This window comes from Gobio gobio (genome assembly GCF_949357685.1).
Source record: "Gobio gobio genome assembly, chromosome: 10".
NCBI lineage: Eukaryota > Metazoa > Chordata > Actinopteri > Cypriniformes > Gobionidae > Gobio > Gobio gobio.
The window spans coordinates 26,268,058-26,290,999 of NC_137116.1; the positions used below are offsets into that span (position 1 = coordinate 26,268,058).

At 39.3% G+C, this 22,942-nt stretch overlaps 1 protein-coding gene across 3 annotated transcripts; it reads right to left on the bottom strand.

The window, feature by feature from the left end:
• Positions 1-287: 287 nt before the first annotated feature.
• On the bottom strand, positions 288-22,910 carry ren (renin). 3 transcript variants are annotated; one of them, XM_079827372.1, is made up of 10 exons: positions 22,803-22,910; positions 22,114-22,323; positions 14,063-14,213; positions 13,856-13,979; positions 13,620-13,738; positions 13,118-13,314; positions 7,752-7,874; positions 7,144-7,288; positions 6,247-6,345; positions 288-867 (listed from the first exon to the last, which is right to left on the bottom strand). In XM_079827372.1, exons 1-10 carry the CDS (start codon positions 22,817-22,819, stop codon positions 706-708), a joined length of 1,347 nt encoding a protein of 448 aa, XP_079683498.1. In that variant the 5' UTR covers positions 22,820-22,910; the 3' UTR covers positions 288-705. The 3 variants fall into 3 exon arrangements, with proteins under 3 accessions (XP_079683498.1, XP_079683499.1, XP_079683500.1); XM_079827373.1 differs by lacking the exon at positions 22,803-22,910 and adding an exon at positions 22,410-22,526; XM_079827374.1 differs by lacking the exons at positions 22,114-22,323; positions 22,803-22,910 and adding an exon at positions 16,895-17,079 and having other exon boundaries at positions 294-867.
• Between the last annotated feature and the right edge of the window lie 32 nt (positions 22,911-22,942).

Genomic DNA, 22,942 nt, shown 5'->3' on the forward strand with positions numbered 1-22,942 from the left:
TGGGTACACAAAAAAAATATTTAATGTATTCTCTCATTCACAACTACAATAGTTAACCCAACTATGACGACTTCCGCTCTGAGAAACCCGTAAATGTGAAAGGATTCTGAAACCCATATCAGATGTACATTTTTGCCACTTCTGACGCTTGTGCAAAGTTTCATGAGTTTTTGAGCATGTTTAGGTCCTCAAAAATGCGATTCATATCGGAGAAGAAGAATAATAAGCCAAGCAATTCCAATAGGGTCCTCACACCATCGGTGTAAAATAAAGACATGACATACAAAAAATTTCAATAGAAATGTATATTTTAGTTTACCATAAATGCTTGTCAGTACATTCAGCTGTACACTTTAACCATTTAATTATGAAATTACATATAAAGATGTACTTAAATTCTATACTTCTGCGTCAATAAAATACTCTAAGTTCAACTAATTGCATTAATTATAAATGTAAACTATAATACATATCATTTTAATTGTAAATAACATGCAAGTGTGAGTCCGAAAACATTAGGCTACATTCAGTTCGTACTGCTTTTAAATTAAATTATTTCCATAACAGGTACTTTTTTTTTAAGAATGCTGAAGTCTTCTACTTTTTAGAGAATCTATAAATTAGCTATGTGACAGATCAAGTATAGCCTGTGTTGTGTACATATGATAGCAATAAAATTTTAGGATAGTAGAAAACCCAAGTTTGTCAGACTGCTCGAGCAAAGCCAATGCGATTATTTCCCCGATCAAACTCTGTATAGTATCGAGCAATGAAGTTTGCACCCAGTATCCAGATGGGACCAGTAGGGGGCGGCACATCCAACGCTTTGAACGTCACAGTGCAGATGTCTTCCCCGAACTCTGACTGCTGTAAGAAGAAGAAAAAGAGACATTAGAAAAGCTAATGCAAGTTCATATAGCTGTAACATAGACTGATACATCTCGAAACAGATGTTGCACTTTAGAAGCCATCTGGAAAACCACATGCAAATACAACATGAGGCATTTTGTATTTAATGAAAAAAAGTCATTCCACTTAGTGGAATAGATCCCAGACTTCAATGCTAAATAAAAATGCCAGATTGAAAGTGTAGTACAGAGTCAGCAAAAGTAGTTCTAATGAAAACAACACTTCAGTCAAAGCTTAAGTAAATGTAGGGTCTCTCTAGACTTTTTTTTTGCCGGGCCCCTGTGTATCATTTGAGAGAAATTGTGAAAGATACCACAACATTAACTCAGCCACTGTCTGGGTCTACGTGATGTAAAATGTTCGTGGCACAGGTCAACACATTTACACAGTAATGCGGTAAAGAGATAAAACAACTTAAAGGAACAGTTCACACAAATCTTTTTATTCTGTCATCATTGACAATATCGTTAGCCTCATAGCATAATTGCCTAAGTCATATTTCAATGTTTTTGGTAAACAAGAAAAAAAACATTTTTAGGTATTTTTTCACAGTAAAGTTAGGCAGATATCTCAATTGGGCCAACAAATGACTTAGGCAATTATGCTATGAGGCTAACGATATATAGGCCCCATTGACTTCCATGGTATTTTTTTTCTCCATACTATGGAATTCAGTGGGGTCCATCAACTGTTTGGTTACCGACATTCTTCAAAATATCTTCTTTTATGTTCAGCAGAAGAAATAAATTCAAACGGGTTTGGAACAACTTGAGGATGTGTAAGTTAAAGTAATTTTACACTGTTTTATTTTGTAAGGCTGTACCCTCTGGTGGTCGCATTTGTCATCCACATACGTCATTGTAGCAGCTTCATTGCAGAAAAGTAGCAATGACTGTTATTCCATAACGTAAATTGCAGTAATTTCTTTCTTTCTTTTCAGTAATTTCTTTACAGCCAAATTGTGTTTATAGGCCTACTCGTTGCAAACTATTCTAGCTCAAACTTTCCGGGGCCTTTCATACACCTGGCACAATGCAGCACCAGGTGCGACACAAGTGTTTTTTTTTGCTAGTTTCAGCCCGATGCAGTTATCATTTTCGCGGCCTGCGCCACATTGTTTAAATAGCAAATGCACTCGCGCCCATCTGGTGTGCTGGTCTGAAAACGAGGTGTGTTCAGGAGCATTGTTGGCGCATTGCTATTTTGAGGCAACTAGACTGCGCCATTGACCAACAAAAACCTGGACTAAAATCAATGCCGCAATATTTTTTTATATATATATTTAAAGAGCGCGTTAGTAATATGAGCCTATAGGCGGGTGCAGGGTGCAGCAGCACACAAATATTTTTAAATATGAAAAATTAAAGGATTAAAATATAAAATATTATTATTGTGTACATAAATGTAAAAACGCCTACATGTCATAATGGATAGTCATTGCATGTATCAGAATTAGCCTACCTATTTGAAGTAATGACGAGCAAGCAGGCATCAATGGACGAGCAGATCCATTTCTTCGCTAGAGAAGCATTCAGTTTTTCCGCTTGCAAATTCCACCATGTTAATAGCGAATTCGCCATGGCGCAAGCGCAACTGGCTTTTAAAGGGAATGGGAGATGAGACTCAGTTTGGTTTATTGCACGTTACACCCAAAACATAGCCTGGATGCCAGCCGAACTTAGCCCCGCCCACAACATTTTTACTCGGGCAGTTCGGTCTGGACTTGATCCATAGAGGAGTAATTATGCTCGAACAGAAACTGTTCGGACCAATGAAATTGTCAGGGCGGGCTTTAGACGATGATGGACAGATGATAAACAGTAACGTAATCATCCTTGCATCAAAGGCGCTTGGGTTGAATTTTGTTCTAATCCTAAACGGAGAACTTGTTCGTATATGCATTCACTTTACTATTTCTCTCAGAAATGATGATCGTGTTGGTAAGTAATCTGTGTATCCTTAAATTCTTTTTTTACAACACCGGCAAAGATTGTTTACACTTATCTTTTTCTTCTAACGTTAGGCTACTTATTCCAGCGTGCAGGGTTGCCAAGTTTTTACAACAAAACCTGCCCAACTGCTAACGTTACACAAAACTAGTCAAAAACAAGCCCAATAGCTTTCCAGGGGAGTTCTCCGGGGAAAAAAGGCATTCGGGGGGTAAAATATGTGTTATTTTGGCAGGGCTGCCTGCTAAAATTCGCATTCCTGGGTTTGTATATCACATAATTGGGGTCGCTTCAACCCGTGGACTTGGCAACACAGTGCAGTTGAGTTCTGTTGACATTTGACAACTAACGTTATGCGTCGCTCCGTTGCTCTGATTGGTTGTAGGTCTATCCATTTGAGGTCTTTCCTGGTTCGGTTGAAACACGCCCCATAATCACAGCCCAACGGAGCAGTATCAGACTCATATTCTGACTAGAATTTAGTATGACGACGTCAGGCTACCCAAAACACTCACATGACTCATTAAGAGAATAGGGACAACCCTTTTAGACCATGCACCGGGCACGCCAACCATTTTTCCTGTCGTTAAACTAGCAAAAGTGGATTGGGACACACCCTAAATGCACTTGTGCCGAGGGCCCTCCAACTTGTAGATTTTTAAATAAAGATTGAAAAAGTTTAGTGGTGGGGATGTCTAGTTTATAGACGGTGCACTCATATTACTATGAATGGGAGAAAGTGCAAAATGCAATTTGACGGAATAAGTCCAGCCTTCTAAATAAAAGAGCCAATCGTCGTTTGGTAAAGTCATTGCATCACTGCAGCTGCCTTTAAGGGGCGGTCACACTGCACTTTTCGTTCCATTGACTTCCATCCAAGCGCACGTGAATACAAATTTTCGAATTACGGTGCGTTCCAAAGTTCAAGCTCGGTGAACTGTGAGCTGCGAATTCGCATCACGTGACGACATGTGACCACAGTAGAAGATGGATACGTCACGGTGTGACCTCTTGGTTGAATTAAAATATAAATATTTTTGCAGTAAAGTCGAGTAGATTGTACATTTTTTACATTATGAGTGTAGTACTATTTGTTACATTTTGAATTCATGTTTATAAAAAAGAGGCTTCAGAGAATGACGTCATTTCACGACCATTGCAGTGTCCAAAGAAATTTTGCATGCTCAAAGTCTAGTGTGACGGCATCTTTAGAAGCCCAGGTTGCTATAGAGAGTGTAAAAGTCGGGTTCCTGAAGTAAAAGCTCCATAAATTTGCTGCACAGGGAAATTGATTTTGAATGATAGCTTATAAACCTTTAAAGACAGACGATGTTTTTTAATTAGGCTGTTAATTGATGGTATTTTCTTATATCAGTTTTTATATATATAATCATGTTTAACAGTGGAAATTCTGGTTAAAAAAAAAATACATTACCCATGATGCTGTACAGAAAATTCCACCAATCAGAAAGTTAAAACATGCGCCAAAATAGCTCTTCAGCTTAGTTTGATGAATTTGCATAACTGAAATATCTGTCCAAGAGGCTCTTCAAAGATGGTCGCCGATTGAAAGGACTTGCCTTAAAGGGACTTTGCTTATACTAACACCTGTGTGGATAAAGCCCGGTGCAAACTGTACAATTAATTATCGTCCATTACGAATTTGCTTGTCAGATACGAACATAATCCCCGTTTAAGAACATAAGCCCTGTCACACTGTAGGATCTCAGTTTTCATTCATGTCAGACTGTACGACAGTCAAGATGTGTTAAAAATGGATGCCCTGTCACACCACGGTCTGTCCAGCAGAGGGAAACCAAGAGCACGAGATCTTCCTAATTCATTGCTCGTTATTGGTTCAATGATATCACCTTTACCTAGCTTGTTAGAGGGTTAACAGGTGTATATTTAAAAACTTGCATTTGTTTGTACCTTTGCTCAGTCTTGAAGTTTTTCTTGCCTAGCCTACGTTTTTGTGTATACCCTTTTGGTCCACCCTAAAAGACTTTTGCTCAGACCTTTTTGACCAGCTTCTCTGGTAATCTTTGTTTTATGTTTTGGACTCTTTTGCCTGCATCATCCAGTGTGGATATGAATCTTGCCCTACCAAGCTCTGATGCTAGATCTTTTATGTTCGCTCAAGATTACAAGAATTACAAGAATAATAAGTAAAGACTTTCAGTTTTCCTTCTAAACCTGCCTCTTGTGATTATCTGCCAATTGGGTCCACACTGCCCCAATAGAACAGTGGTTAGAATCTTGCGTTTTCCAGCAACACACTCTGGGTTCGAATCCGGACCTGACAAGCACGCAAGAAGACTCGTCCAGAGTTTTACGTCATCAATCCGTGACACGTTCGGTGACTGTGAGCTGCATTACATGCGGGATTGAAAAGTTGGCTAGCAAACAAAAACCATCTCTAGCGTTAATTTTGATCACGGCTTGTTTTGAAAACGAAGACGATGTATATGGAGCAAGTGGTTTGTTGATCTCTCACTATTTGCATAATCAGATTCTGCGCTACTATTGGTAGTATTTGATTTGACGGTTGTGGTAGGAGAATCCACACTGTGCATCAAATCTTCTGACACTGTCAGAATTTCGACTGAGGTAAATTTGATTGCAACGGTCATTAATGGCTGTTGGTGAACATGTCAAACAAGCGATCAAAATCTTCAGATTTTGGCCTAGGATCAGAGGAATCGGATCAAAACCGTGGCCAAAATAGTACAATGTGAAACCTGGCTTAAATGATTAGTTAACTTCAAATTGAAATTTCCTGATATTTTACTCATCCCCCATTTCATCCAAGATGGGTCTTACCAATCGTTTCGCTAGATTTTCGCTATTCCTCGTCTGGGATTGCGCAGAGCGTCTGAAGCCCTTTGAAACTGCATTGATTTTGACCTTCAACATTTTGGGTGCAATTGAAAACCATTATGTGAAGAAAAATCCTGGAATGTTTTCCTAAAAAAAAACTGAATTTCTTTTCGTCTGAAGAAAGACATCTTGAATTAGATGGGGGTGAGTCAGGAAATGTTCATTTTGAAGTGAATTAATCCTTTAAGGCCTCCCGCAAAAGGCATAATAGTCAGCCATGATTAATTTATTCCACAAGCCAAGTGGAACAATAACAGGAGGTTACAGAGAGAAAGTAACATCTGGTCATGTGAAATTAAAGGCAGCCTCCATGAGGGGACCCTCTCCACGTAAAATAAATAAGCTTTATAAGGCTACTGATATGACTGTCTGCATCTTGTGTAATTGTAAACAAGAAAAATTTAATTAAACAGCCTTTGATCACTTATTCTAAGATTAGCACCAGCAAATGTGACATGTAGTTAATATACAACCCTTTATTTAAGATAAATATATATAAAGTCCTCACCCAGAGAATATAGTCCTCGTCTGTGAGAGAATATTCCTGACCATCGAGATGAAAAGCCACTGTGGGCAACAACTTGACCAAATTACAGCTCACAGTATACTGTAAACAGAGCGAGAGAGAGAGAGAGAGAGAGAGAGAGAGAGATGGCTTTAAAACCACACAAAGACAACAATGTTGCATTTTGCAAAACTGAAATGACACGAAACTTCACACTTGAAAGGAAAGAAACATACACGCACACACATTTTACACATTAAATATCATTAACCACACCGGCGATGAAAAAATTCAGCTTTCAATCATTCCATTTGCTCTTAAAGGCGTAATTTATGAGGCACAGCCAACATGATAGACCAAAGCAGCTGTTCCCATGGAGTTGTGCAACAGGCAAAGGAAACAGAACAATAAGAAACAGGTTTCAATGCTCAACTCATCTTGCATTGGCTATAAAAGTATTGTTTCACAATAGCTATTGTATATGAGATGTATATTTCATACATCTGCGCATAATCCTAAATCTGTCTGCAGTGTGAAAGTGTTGAGTTTTATAATCAATTGCCTTCTAACTTATAATCAATTGCGACTGCTGATTGTATTAGAAGGTCCATCATGCTCTCTGTTTGTGTACAACATTTTTTATAGCTGTAGCGTAGCTTGAAGGCTTGCCACTACTGCTGAGACCTCATTATATTGTTTTCAAGGCTTACAGTTCTTTTTCAGTCTTCTTAGTTTCTATTGCTAAGCAGTGGATTCATATTTTGTTTCAGAAAAATAATTCCCTTTTCAATGGCTTAATCTCTCAAACCCATTTTCTTATTATTAACAGATTATATGTACGCTTTTAAATAAAGACAGATTTTTAAGGAATGTTCGCAAGGTTAGCTAAACAGAGCGTACCCCTCCTTCTGCCAGTTCAACGGCCCCAATTGTTTTCATCAGAATGGAAATGGAGGAGGCGGGGCCTGTGATGTAGGAGGAGCCTGTATCAATCACAGCAGAACAGCCGTCCTTGCAAAACAGCATATCTGCCCCCACAGACACTCTGCAGAAGAATAAAAGTATTACTGTGGGAATAAAAAAAGACTGCAATGCATTATTTGCCAAAAAATAATTTTACCCTCAAAGTTACCTTTACCCACTTTTGGGAGGCTTAATTCTATTATTATGTGTCATTATTTGCTTGAAATATAATGCACAAGTTATACAAGTTCCAAGGATGAAAAAAAAGTCATATGGATTTGGAACAACATATGGGTGGGCGTATGATTGAATTCTTGGTTGGCTGTTCCTTTTGAAGGACACAGGGCAAGGATTGATTACCTCTCTGGAAATGGTTTGAGGTTCTGTTCAAAATTAAAAACGGATGCCTACCGGAAATCTGATATAGGATATCTATTACAATCAGGAGTATTTGTGAAAACTGTGATGTAAAGCAGATGGCAGAAAAAGCTACATAGCAAGAAATCATCATTGTTCTTTCAAATTGATGATGATAATATTCTTACCCTTTCATGATGACCTCCCACTTGCCTTGCTCTTTGGTATTTATATAGTGGAAAGATCCAGTGTGGTAATTCGGGTCTGTGCCCCCCAGCACCAGCTCTCCACCAGGGATGTGTGTTGGGTCCCTTATAGATACATACATACAAAGTTATGCACTAGCACAAGACAGGCTTTAGGTACATTTTATATAATTTAGATACAAAACTATTAGACTGTACAATGTACAGTGACAAAATGACTTTCTTTATTTTGTGAAGATATTTTGAAGAATGTTGGTAACCAAACTGTTTGACTTCCCATTGTGTGAACATTTCTCAGATTATCTCCTTTAATGTGACACAGAAGAAAGAAAGTCATACAGGTCTGAAACGACATGAGGGAGTGTAAATGTTCATTTTTGAGTGAACTATCACTTTAATACCCATTTAAAACCAATTAATCTCATGCCATTATTTATGCAATTGTTGCGATTCAGATGCAGCTTTTGAGAAAAAAAACAAAAAAAAACATGGCGATTGTAGCCTATAAGTTTATGTGTAATAAATTCTATGTTGAATCAAATAATTTATTTCTACTTTTTGCATTGTCTAGCCTTTTTGATGATTGCTAACAAGTGGCTAAATGGAATACAGAAGCTGCCGGGGACATTGAGCGTCATCACACCGAAGAGATAAACTCATTCCTCTTTTAAAACCTCGTTATGCTTATAACTGTGCTCTTATAAACTATTCAAAATCAAACTTTCTGGGAAAATGTTTTTAGATAAAAACTGAAAGAGATGCCCGAAGCTTAGCATTGGTGACGTGGGACAGTGGTGCAGTAGGTTTAAAGATTACCTTTAGCTTTTTACTTCTGGCGACTACATTTAGGCTTCAAAATTCATAAAAGTTGTATTCATCTGTGAAAATTATCTATAAAAATCCTGTTGGGTTTTTGTTGAGGGAACCAGTGTGATGCTAACTGCCGGTTGGCCTACAAAGTGACGTCACCCCTGCACCACACTATAGCCTGCCTTTTTGGCAGAGGCTATTTACACTAACTCACCCACTGACGTCAGATTGGGCCAGACAAAATTACGACTGAAGCTGGATTGTACATTGTACAAATGTACATTGTCTACCATAACTGTACATTTGTACATAACATCTCAAATCTGTAAATTACATCATAAACTGTACACTTGTAAATAACACATCTACTTATTTTCTACTACTGTATTATATTGCATTATTAATTTTTTTGTTTCTTATATTATGGTTATATTTCACTTCTGCTGCGTAATTCCCATGTATGCCTGCATTATGTCTGTACTATGTCTGTACACTGGAAGCTTCCGTCACCAAGACAAATGTGTGTTTAAACATACTTGGCAATAAAGCTCATTCTGACTGTATGATTATGACTGTCAACAGTAGCAATAACGTATAGGATAAGCCACGTGGCAGAAAGTTTTGATGCAAATCGACCCGAGTTCGAATTTGCCTTTTGCCGAACTCGCTCTACTTCCTTTTCCCATCACATATCAGATCGGAGAGGCATTTATAAAAATAAAAAAAAATTAAGAAAATATTCGAAAAGTGGAAATAAAGTGTCTAACGTGTGTTTAATAATAAAGTGTTCATCGGTTAGGATTAGTGTAAGGTGTAGGGAGGGCTTTATTTTCCCAATAAGGTGGCATCCATTTAATAATTTTAATCATTTACACTCTATGCTATTATTGCATACCGTTACAACAACACTAAGGTGCAAATAGTATCTGCCACTAGTATAAATAGCATCTAACTACTATTTACACTTATTGTTGTCACAGTTATATACAGTTTGTCAGTCCTTCCAGAAAAATGCGGCTTTTTTTTGTGATTGTTGCGGGCAAAAATCCTTGATTATGCGGCACGTTTTCTTAAAAAATGCGATGAAAAATGCGGGATATTTATGCAATTTTATGCGATAAAATTGCGGGAACTTGCAAAAACTGCGGTTTGATGAGAAAGAGAAAAAAAGCACTACATCACAGAAAGTGCTGGAATATTTAAGTTCTCATCTTGTTTTATTGAAGACCTTAATAATGGCTCAAATTTACAAAACATTTAGTCAATCAAGTTCTGTAGCTTTACAAAAGGAATATGCTACAACTTCTGAAAAAATTTATAAATAACTTCCTGTTTTACAGATGTCGCTATACAAAACAGACATTTGAGTGCTTCCAATGCACAAAGTGCAATCTCTTAAAGGGTTAGTTCACCTAAAAATGAAAATTCTGTCATTAATGACTTCCCTTTATGTTGTTGGACACAAATTAAGATATTTTAGTTGAATTCCGATGGCTCAGAAAGGCCTCCATTGGCACAATGTACACTCTCAAGACCCATAAAAGGTAGCCTACTAAAGACGTCGTTACAAAGTCCATCTCATTACAGTGGTTCTACAATAACTTTATGAAGCGACGATAATAGTTATTGTGTGCAAAAAAAACTAAATAACGACTTATATAGTGATGACTGATTTCAAAACACAGCATCATGATGCTATGAATCATCGAGTCGATTCATGATTCGGATCGCGTGTCAAACTGCTGAAATACGTGACTTTGGCGATCCAACCCGCTGAATCGACTCATTGATTCATAACGCTTCAAACCGCTGAATCAACTCATTGATTCATAACGCTTCAAATCGCTGAATCGACTCATTGATTCATAACGCTTCAAAGCTGTGTTTTGAAATCAGTCAGCACACAGGGAAACTGCTTTGCTCTTTTGCTGTTATTTTTGTTGGCCAATGGGAGTTTGTGCTTCATCATGGTTTCACCGGTATCTATGGTTTCTCCACGGGGTTTGAAGCTTTTCGATGACGTTCGCGTCGGGTAATCACGTCACTTCAAAACGTTCCCATGGCAATAGGCAGAAATGGCGGCTCTTGTGTGAAGTAAACGAACATTTTTCAACTTTCTGCTAATATATATGACTTTTTTTGCAACGAAAATGCGGGGATTATGAAATCATGATAGCCCCGCATATTTTGCACGCGGAAATAGGCAATTTATGCGGCGAAAGTGCGGCGTATTTGAAAAAATGCGGCCCCCGCATGAATATGCGGACTTTGGCTGATTATGCGTTAAATCACGCGATCGCATAATCGCGTTTTTCTGGAGGGACTGGTTTGTTTTAGTTTTATGGACATTCACTTGGTTTTCATCAGTCACATGTGTTCCTTTGTTCTATTTCCCGCCAAAATCTGTCACCAATGACACTAACCACATTCATCACAGCTGTTCATCATTTTAGTTAATCATCTGTGTATTTAAGTTCCTGCTTGTTTTCAGTTCTTTGTCCGGAATTGTCTGTGCATGAGCACACTGTATCGCACGTTGGCTTGTAATTTGTATCTTGTTAATAAAACCCTGCGTCATCGTTTACCCAGAACCTGAGTGATACAGAATACCGGACCAAAATGAGAAGGACATCGCGTCCATCAATGTTTCCCGGATGGGGGGCAACAAAATACTGGAAGGAGCTACAGTTTTTGTGTTCCAGCACGGTTGAGACCTGGAACGTTACGTGGAGGGATTCCTCAATATCTGCCATCAAGCCACCTGTGACGATGTCTGTTTAATGGAGGGATTTTGGTGTGGACTGGACAACGATCTCCGCTTCGACATGCCCCGTGGCGATCCCTGCTAGACCCTAGAGAGCTACATCAACTTCACGCAGTGGATGAATGGATCCACATGCACCGTGAGCAAAGCGGAGGATGTCAGCAGCCTCATCCTGCCACACCGCAAAGCCAGACCCAGAGCAAAGCCGACCAACACCCTTCACCACGGAGACGACAACGCCTGAGCCCCCCGCAGATGGAGAACTTCCGCCCGCCACTAGCACAGAGCCTGTGACGACAGCGCCCACTAAAGCCCCGGAGCCGAAGTTCCCATGTTAGTCTGACCAGGGGTGTGAGCCGGCAACAGCTGTCCCAGAGGGAATTTTGGTGGAGTTTGACACTGGTGTGGTCTGGCTAATAGACTGGGACACTGAGTTACTGCCTCCCACCCTGCCCCACCCTGATTTGTGAGAATTTATCATCGCTGGATTTAACCTGCATAGAGACTGATTCATCCTTTTGTAATCTGTGAACTCTTATCTGTGATCCCGCTCCCATCTTCACTATTTAACACTGCCAGTCCTCCAGCCCTTTACCTTCTCCTGTGTTGCCCTGCAGTACGGTTAAGCCTCAGGACTTGCACTCACCAGCCTCGCCAAATCGAGGGGATCCTTTGGCTCTGCCTCTGGCCTCTGATCCTCTCATTTCACCTCGGCCCTGCGACCTTTCGGCTCCACCGTGGCTCCTCCCACCCCTTGGTCAGCCAGCACACCTGCGCCACGGACTTGGATGTGCTTTGGATCTCCACCACTAGGGCTGTAGTGGGATCCTCCTTCCCCCCTGGACTTGCCTTGGTATTCGGTCACACCGGCTTCACCTCAGGCCTCAGGAGTTCTGGCTCCACCTCGGGCACTTGTCACCATAGCTCTGCCCAAGCCTTCAGTGCCAGTGTTGCCACTCGAGTCCATCAGCTCTCCGTCATCGCCTGGGGATCCCTTAAGACCGACTCTCTGTCGGTCGTCCCACGGAGGTTGACGACCACGCCTACTCCTTGGCTCCTCCCTCTGTCAACGCCACCGTGGGCTGTCATCAGCGCTGTGCTCTGGGTCCGTACCATCTGGCCACTCATCCCATCATCGCCCTCATGGATGCTCCCTCCATCAGTTCCTCCATGGAGTCTCTGCATGCCTGCCTGCCTTCTGCCTGCTCCTCCTTTCCAGCCCTTCTCCAGCTCATTTCCAGCCTCCCTCCCTCAGCTGTTTATTTTGTTCTTTTTACAGGGTGAGGACGTCCCTACTCGGAGGTAGCGTTATGTCAAAGTTATGTTCAGTTTGTCTTAGTTTTCGTGGACATTCAGTTTGCTTTCATCAGTCACAAATATTCCTTTGTTCTATTTCCCGCCACAATTTGTCACCATGGACACTAACCACATTCATCACAGCCGTTCGTCATTTTAGTTAATCATCAGTGCATATTTGCACAGATTTTTCACCTGCTTGTTTTCACTTCTTTGTCTGTGCATGAGCACACTTTCGCATGTTGGCCGTTACAATTGTAATAAAAATACTGCTAGTTTTGCATCGTGTAAATAGAATCTGTTGCTATTTTTCAAACAATTATTCTTATTTTTCAAGTAGGCCTACTTGTTTTGAAGTTTGATTCTTGATTATCAATATTTTCAAAATGACAAAGGTCCTTGTGGCAATAAAAATGACAAGGCATCATGAAATGTATTTGTCCCACTTTGCTCACCTTAAAGAAATGCTGATGCTCACCTGCTGTAGTACACAGAGAAAACATTCTCTTTCAGAACATGTTGAGACATGATGCGGTCAAACACAGGTGTAATTCCATCAATGGCGACGTCTGGATAGCCCATCCCTAACACTCCGTCAAACTTGGCAAAGATGAACGGGATCGCAGGAAGAGCTGTGGCCTCTGCAAAAACCTGCACCACTGGGATACCACCCACCTAAAGATGTAAGAATCAAGGGTCAAACAGCTACTGTTTTCCATCACATGTTACTAATTGTATAATCATACCGCAGTCAATTTGTTAGTCAATCAATATTTTGCCTTGATGGCAGGTAAAATATGGTGCACAAGCATCTGGACTTGGTTATCCATGGACCTTTTGCTGTTCCTGACTTTCTGGTAACATAGATGGCTAAAAATATTTAATCTTATCTCACAAACCTTAGTTATTTTTGTCAAGATATTCCCTTTAACCTCATTTCTTAATTTAAATTCATAAATGAATGGCTTTTTGTTACTCACTACAACCACATCCTCGCTCAGAAATCCCCGGACGTTCCCAGAAGCGTACTGAATGGAGAATCCTGTGCCGTTGTAAATATGCGTGACGGATTTGGAAGCATCGTACCTGTTGTGCGTGACTAAGAGACATATGGAGAAAGGAAGACTGAGCTGTAGGACAAAAACTGTAAAAGGCAGGTAGATAAAACAATGACTTTTAGGAAAGATTTTTATATTGCTTTTAGCAAATCACTCACAGCAGGCTGTGTATAAAGGAGAACAACTATGTGAGGGAACCCAGAGGTTGGCAGAACCCGTGTCAAACACAACATTGAACATCTGAGCTGGTGAACCAATACTGATCTCACCAAAGTATTGAGTCTGGAATACAAGAGACAAATGCAATTATAAATATGAACATGCTCAAAATGATGGATCTTTTCCATTTTTTAACTCTGATTTACATCTAGGTAGTTGATCAGAGGTGTTGGAGCTGTGCCGTTAGTGAGTGATGCTTCATCATATTTTGGCATAATCTCAGAAAGCACTTGATCTGGTGTGACACCCATTTCCTTGAGGGTTTCTCGTATGGATGGCATTTTCTTCAGTTTGACCCTGGGTAGTGAAGAGAGGGTCTTGTGTTATTTTTTTTTTTACAACAACAACAAAAATAAAACCGCAATAACAGGATATAGAGTAGTGCATTTTATCTGATTTTAAGATGAAGTGGGTATTTAATATAAGGCAAAGACAAATATTTTCGTATATATTTTGTAATCTTTCAAAATTAATACAGATTTTAAAATATATATTTTTATATAAAATAACAGTATTTGATCCATTTTAGTTTCTCATATTTTGCCCATTTGTATACAGTCATAGGGCCCTATCATAAACCCAGCGCAATGCGACGGCAGAGGCGACGCAAGTGTTTTTTGCTAATTTCAGCCCAGCGCAGTTATCATTTTCACATCCAGCGCCACGTTGTTTAAATAACAAATGCACTTGCACCCATCTGTTCACCCATGGCCGTGCTGGTCTTAAAACTAGGTGTGTTCAGGCGCATTGTTGGCGTGTTGCGAATTTGAGGCAACTGAAAACGACTGTGCCATTGACCAACAGTATTTTTTGTGTTATTTAAAGGGTGCGTTAGTAATAGGCGGGTGCGCAACGCACATACACTCTGCTTATTACACACACAGGGACATGCAGCAGCAAACAAACATTTTTAAATATTAAAAACAAAAGGATTCCTCTCTGGAGAAACGTTCAGTTTTTTCACTTGCAAATTCCGCCATGTAAATAGTGAATTCACCATGCTGCAAGCACAACTGGCTTTTAAAGGGAGTGGGAGATGAGACTCTGATTGGTTTATTGCGTGTAACCCCAAAAACACACCCATGACTCATTAAGAGACTAGGTACAAGCCTTTTGGGCCATTTTTTCCATCCTGACACGCCCTAAGTGCACCTTCACCATGCGCTTCAGACCAAATGCTCAGAAACTCCTGATCTAATGTGATTTTCACACACATCCATCTCTAGTGTTTACAGAGAATGGTCCAAAAAAAGAGAAAATATCCAATGTATATTATCCCTGGTTCTGTGGGCCGAAATGCCTGGTTGATGCTGGAGGTCAGAGGAGAATGGCCAGACTGGTTCAAGCTGATTGAAAGGCAAGAGTAACTAAAATACAGCATATATGTTATAACAGAGGTCTGCAGAAGAGCATCTCTGAACGCACAACATGCCAAACCTTGAAGCAGATGGGCTACAGCAGCAGAAGACACACCTGTGCCACTCCTGTCAGCTAAGAACAGCAAACTGATGCTACAATTCGCATGGTCTCACCAAAGTTAGACAATAGCAGACTGGAAAAACGTTGCCTGGTCTGAAGAGTCTTGATTTCTGCTACAACATTCAGTTGGTAGGGTCAGAATTTGGCGTGAACAACATGAAAGCATGGATCCATTCTGCCTATCAGCAGTTCAGGCTGCTGGTGGTGTAACGGTGTGGGGGATTATTTTTAGCACACTTTGGGCCCCTTAGTACCAATTGAGCATTGTTTAAACGCCACAGCAGACCATATTGTTGCTGACCATGCATGTCCATCCCTTAATGACCACAGAGTTCACATCTTCTGATGGCTACTTCCAGCAGGATAACGCGCCATGTGTCACAAACTTAAATCATCTCAAACTGGTTTCTTGAACATGACAATTGAGTTCTTTAAACTCAAATGGCCTCCACAGTCACCAGATCTCAACCCAATCGAGCAGCTTTGGGATGTGGTGGAACGGGAGATTCATATCATAGATGTGCAGCCGACAAATCGGCAGCAACTGCTATCATGTCAATATGAACCAAAATCTCTGAGAACTATTTCCAACACCCTGTTGCCCGACTGATAAATATTTTCTTAAGCCACGGCATTTACGTCAGATATTTAGCATAATGTTTATTATTGGTCAAAACATTTGAGATAAAAAAATATGGGTTTTAATATTTATTTAATGCCAAAGGCCCCCCAAATAGGACGATTCTTTTTCAATGGACTCCTTTCCTAAAATATAAAGGCAGCAGAATATTTTACCGTAAAGAGCCATTGGTGCTGTACGAGGAAAAAAAATTATGATACTAAAGAAGATTATCAAATTAAAGAATTGCCATTTATATTGTTGTTGTATTAAAGCCAATGCAAATGATTTAAATATTACCTGGGAACTCTTTTTACCTAGCAGATAACAGATAACAGTGAACTTTCTCAGAACTTTAGTTAATGTTCTGTCAAGGTTCTCTCAAAGTTATTACCAAACATTATTCCAGTAGCATTAAGTTCGTTCAAAGTTATCTGGTCTTTAATAGGTAATGTTCTCAAAATGTTATCACAAAAACATAATTAATTCTTAAATGTTTTAGTTGCATGTTTAGTTTAGCTTCTTGTTTCAGAACATCAGAGAACATTTAAAACATTCCTATAATGGGATAAATATTGGGATGTTCCTTTGCACAGAGAGCAAAAACATAAAAAAACTGGACATTTTAAAATGTTTAAAGAACATTCAGAAATAACGTTTTCATATGTTTTAATAACATATTTTTGTTAGCTGGGCTCTTACGGCCCCTTGGGCCCAATTTTTTTTGTAATGGTGTTTTTATGCCTTCTTCTGTGTCTTGTCTAAAGCATTATAGAGTTGACATTTTTGGTTTACAGAAGCTTGTATGATACAGAAAATGAACTGCAAATATTATCAAGAAGGAAGTCCTTCTCCACTGAGGAGGATTGTGTTCACTTACCTCCATAAGGCATGTGCGTTGGTTGTTGAGAGTGACAGAACTAGAAGAGTCAAGCAGTGAAAATTCATTCTTACAGATGGATAAACTTTAATCACTTTAACTACCCAATAACGGTGTAACTACGTGCCACACGTCTAATGCCCAAACTTCTTTCCTCTTTAACTGTGCTGTATAAGAAATGTTCCTCCTTCCAGTGTTTTTATACTTCTTTCCCTCCTACCCTCTGCTCTGACCTTGACGAAAACCTCTAGCACCCCCCCCCCCCCCCCCTTTAATAAATGCTCCTTGAACGGAGTGACCTCTTGGTCCAGGGGAACACATCACACACAGTGATTTAAGGCCCCTTCAATTAATAAAATCATCCTTTTGTGGGCCTGAAGGTTGTGGATGTATGGGAGAAAATGTTGACAACAAACTGTGTATATGTTGTTAAAGAATATGACACTTTAAATATTAAATAAGATCATTATAAATGATCATATTTATATAGAACTACACATCTATCATATCATATATTTGTCACATCATATTCAGGCATAACATTATGACCACCTAATATTGTGTTGATCCCCCTTTTGCTGCCTAAACAGCTCTGTCTCATCGAGGCATGGACTTCACTAGACCCCTGAAGGTGTGTTGTGGTATCTGGCACCAAGATGTTAGCAGCAGACCCTTTAAGTCCTGTAAGTTGCGAGATGGGGCCTCCATGGATTGGACTTGTTTGTTCAGCACAACCCACAGATGCTCGATTCAGATCTGGGGAATTTGGAAGACTAGTCAACACTTCAAGCTCGTTGTTCTCCTCAAACCATTCCTGACCCATTTTTGCTTTGTGGCAGGGTGCATTATCCTGCTGACAGATGCCACAGCCACCAGGGAATACCGTTTCCACGAAAGGGTGTACATGGTCTGCAACAATGCTTAGGTAGGTGGTACATGTCGAAGTAACATCCACATGGATTGCAGGACCTAAGGTTTTCGAGCAGAACATTGCCCAAAGCATCACACTGCCTCCACTGGCTTTTCTTCTTCCCATAGTGTATCCTGGTGCCATGTGTTCCCCAGGTAAGCGAGGTACACGCACCGACCATCCACATGATGTAAAAGAAAATGTGATTCATCAGACCAGGCCACCTTCTTCCATTGCTCCGTGGTCCAGTTCTGATGCTCACGTGCCCACTGTGGGTGACGGTGGACAGGGGTCAGCATGGGCACCTTGACTGGTCTGTGGCTATGCTGCCCCATACGCAACAAACTGCGTTACACTGTGTATTCTGACACCTTTATATCAGAACCAGCATCAACTTCTTGGGCAATTTGAGCTACAGTAGCTTGTCTGTTTTATCTGACCACACGGGCCAGACTTCGCTCCCCATGTGCATTAATGAGCCTTGGCCGCTCATGACCCGGTCACCTGTTCACCACTGTTCCTTGGACCACTTTTGATAGATACTGACCACTGCAGACCAGGAACAACCCACAAGAACAGTTTTGGAGATGCTTTGACCCAGTCGTCTGGCCATCACAATTTGGCCTTTGTCAAATTCGCTCAAATCCTTACACTTGCCCATTTCCTGCTTCTAACACATCAACTTTAAGGACAAAATGTTCACTTGCAGCCTAATATATCCCACCCACTAACAGGTGCTGTGATGAAGAGATAATCAGTGTTATTCACTTCACCTGTCAGTGGTCATTATATTATGCCAGATCAGTGTATGTTTATTTTAAATATACTAAAATATACCAGAATGGACCATTTTTTTATTTTATTTATTTATTTGGAAATGGTAATCATAAAGGATCAAAATAGATATAGTAAAATAAGTATTTGTTGTTGTTGTTGTTGTTAATGTGTTAATCACATTAATCAAATGTTATTTTTCTATATTAGTCTCTTTTATGCTATTTTCCTATACTATTATTATCAACAATACAGTAAAAAACAGTAATATTGTGTAATATCCTTACAATTTAAACTATACAATTATTTCATTATTTTTAATATGTAATTTATTCCTGCAATGGCAAAGCTGAATTTTCACATGATTGTCACATGATCTTACATAAATCATTTTAAAGGATTAGTTCACATCAAAATGAAAATTTCCTGATAATGTACTCAACCCCATGTCATCAAAGATGTTTATGTCTTTTATTCTTCAGTGGAAAAGAAATGAAGTTTTTTAGGAAAACATTTCAGGATTTTTCTTCATATAATGGACTTCAATGGCAACCAACATGTTGAAAGTCCCAATCAATGCAGTTTCAAAGGGCTTCGAAGGGCTCTTCACGATCCCTGCCGAGGAATAGGATCTTATCTAGTGAAATCATGAGTCATTTTCAAAAAAAAAAAAAGGTATATACTTTTTTACCTTAATTGCTCATCTTGCTCTGCTCTGCGACACATGACGGATTACGCAATCGCATCGGAAAGATCACGGGATGTTGACGGAAGAACCGTCCTCGTGTTTACAAAGCGATCTTTGCACGTTTGCTTGGTGTGGTACTTCCGCCTACGTCTAGCATGACCTTTCCGAAGTGATTGCGCAATCCATGGCACGTCGCAGAGCAGAGCAACTGCTCAAGATGAGCAATTTAGGTTAAAAAGTATATAAATGTTTGTTTTTTCCTAGACCTAAACGTTAAAAAATAATTTGCTAGATAAGACCCTATTCCTCGTCTGGGATCGTGCAGAGCCTCTGAAGCCCTTCAAAGCCCTTTGAAACTGCATTGATTTGGACATTTTGGTTGCCATTGAAGTCCATTATGGAGAAAAATCCTGAAATGTTTTCCAAAAAAAAAAAAACGTAATTTCTTTTCCACTGAAGAAAGAAAGACATGAACATCTTGGATGAGATGTGGGTGAGTAAATTATCAGGACATTTTCCTTTTAAAGTGAACTAATTCTTTAATATGCTAATTTGCTGCTCAAGTAACATTTTGATGAAAACAGTTACTTAAAATATTTGGGGAAACCTTTTTTCAGGATTCTCTGATGAATAGAAAGTAAAAAAAAAACAAAAAACATTTATTTAAATATAAATATGTTGTAACAATATGAACGTCTTTACTGTCAATAAAAGTATTCTTTTATTGTTATTTTTTATTCTTAGCCTATATGTGTGGTCTTATATTTACATCAATGACCACATCTCTGCAATGCAGGGTACTGAATTTCTTGGTTTGTTTGTAAGGGCAGCTACTGGATGACCCTTGACCTTTAAACTGGCAGTGTGGAAGCCTAGAACTGGGTTTCCCACAGTAATGGGCAATGCCCTGTCTCTTTCCCTGAAATTCCCTCATGGGAAGCTCCACACATAGACGTCATCTTTTACATCTTCCTCTACTTTGCTGTTCATCTTCCTTTGGCTTAATATTTTAAGGTGTATCGGTGATGTGGAGCCGTTTTTAAGATATCACATTGACATTCAGTTTAGTTGGGGAGGAGCACCAAACATGACAATTGGCATCTTATTTAGGCTAACAGCTGCCCAGCAGATGCCTTATGACTGCCCACCGTGGCTAAAACATAAGTTAGATATAAAATATAACAAATAAACTGGTAGATACCACTGGTTACATTATTTGCCTCAGAGTCAGAGCTAAAACTTGCATAGCAGCTGTCATACAGCAATTGGCACTACTGAAATTACATCTATATTTATAACAGAAAATAAATTAAGAGAACTTATAGTCAGCTGTTGGATTCCACTCTGATATGCACTTCTTAGCTAATATGATGATGCCATCACTATCGGTACTTGACACTTGCTGCCGCTATTCAGCTGAACAGCTGCTCATGAGAGACGGTGAACGGGATTTCACCAAGTACAGCATGTTCCTGGATCACCATCTTTGTTGATGCTGGAACAGTATTCTATTCAACCAATCAAATTTGAGGGACATGATTACAGTTTATGTCAAGTTTAGGCTTACAAACATAGTTAGGTGCTTCTACACCAGTGTTATTCACCTATCATTTCCCTCTTATTTTAGAGAAAAGTTATGGATTATCGTTAAGTTTAGGGATAGGGATTTTCGGGATCAACTAAATATGACCTAGGAACATGATTTGCTTCCTTGGGAAAATCACAGTGACGATGAATAGCTGCAGGATGGAATAATGTGCATGCCGAAAGGAGGCGTGAAAAAGGTGAATTGCTACAACAGAATCACCTGACAGACTTTCGCAACCAATGATAAAGTGATAAAGACGTTTTCTCCATGTTCCAACCTTTCGTCACGCCCATTACTCCAACCAGCAGATACCCACACCTGGCTCAAGTTGGCTATGCCTGCATCTCAATGTGCATATACTATCCATCCTAAAGAGTATGTGACATTAGTAATATTCAATACTATTTAGGGTGGATAGGGTGGATAGAATGCACATTGAGATGCAGTAGTGAACATCTGGTTGCACTTGCATCCTCCACCACTAGATGTTGAATTGGTGCCGGAAAATAGACACACAGAGAGCATCAACTGAAAAATTTCAATAATATTTTGTATATCTTTAACTCTTTCTCAAAACCCATTTTGTGACAAAGTTGAAGTAGGCCTACTGATCAACAAAAGTGGTGATTCAACCCTGATCCAGCTTGGCTGTAGACAGAAAACGTTATTGTGTTTTTATTGCCTTTGCTCAGCACACAACACATTCAAAATTTAAGGTCGGCATGAAACTACAAGTTTTTTTCTTTCCCATTGTAATGTATATCTATGGAAGCTTGTCTCTGTCACAGAATTTAAAAAATATATTTTTTAAAAGGTAATAACTTTTTATCTCATATTTTTTACTTTTTTTTCTCGCAATTGAAAGTCCATATCTCACAATTCTTACTTTATTTGTAAAAATTGTGATTATATCTCACAATTCTGACTTTACTTTTTCGAAATACCGAGTTTTTAACTTGCAATTCTAACTTTCCCCCCCAGAATAATGAGATATAAACTCACAATTAAGAATGGTATCTGTGACTTTTTATCTCGCAATTTTTTTCTTTCTTGAAACTGTGAGGCTATCTTGCAATTTTGATTTCTTGCACTTCACTTTTTTACTCTAAATTAGAAACTCGTAATTGCAAGAAAAAAGTCAGAATTGTAAAATCAAAAGTTATAATTTTTTTATTCCGTGAGAAACAAGTTTCCATATATATACACGAGTGAAATGAAAGGCTTCTCGAACAAGAAAAAAAAAAATGGGTGAGACTTGCATGGGCTGCATCCGAAAACTGGAAAATGCTGCCTTCGGAGGACACATTTCAAGGTAGAAAAGCATCCAGGCACGTCCGAATCCAATGTTAGCTTCACTTCCTGCCTCCTGAAAGACCTTCATCAGATGGATTTTTGAAGGCAGCATAGATGTATCCTTCACTGCCTTTGATATCCCACAATCATATGTATTCCATTCGGTGACAGTTGAGCTAGAAACAGAAAGATGGAGTCTGAAAGTTGCGGTTGCTGGTCAGTTTGTGTGTAAATGTACGTTTTTGATTTGTTTAGTTCTCACCAAAGCTCATTTATTTTGGTGTAGACTGTAGATCATTAAACTGTTAGGCTGGCGGAATGGGGGTAAAACCAGTACTGATTACCAGGGCCCCAAGGGTAGAGAGGGCTCTTGAAAAGTCTGGAATACATTTTAACAATGGAACATGGCTGGGGGCCCATCAGGACTGCCTAAGCATCTCATGCCAGTGAAGACGTCATCATCAGAGATGAGATGTCGATGCAAGAGAGGATAAGTTATTTTAATTAAAGATTGCATGGTTGAATTTTAATAATTTATATTAAAAAAATCCATTAAAAAAATCAAGAATTGTCCATTTTGATTTCATGGTGACAAGATGAATGTTGACTATAGGTAGCCTACATACGCTACATTTGGGAACATGTAGATACTTACTATACTTCACGCTTCATGTGACTGCTTTAAGACTTTAAGACACCCAATAAAATAAATGTTTGTTTAAAACCTTCACGTTTGTATCATACGTGACAACTTAATCTTGTGTTTATTCAGCTGTATTCAACCACATCCGCTGT

Coding starts and splice junctions, on each gene's coding strand:
- ren (XM_079827372.1), bottom strand. Junction 7,875..13,117: donor TTCTCTGTGTACTACAGCAG/GTGAGCATCAGC, acceptor TGTATCTATAAG/GGACCCAACACACATCCCTG. Junction 6,346..7,143: donor TTGAACTGGCAGAAGGAGGG/GTACGCTCTGTT, acceptor CTCTGTTTACAG/TATACTGTGAGCTGTAATTT.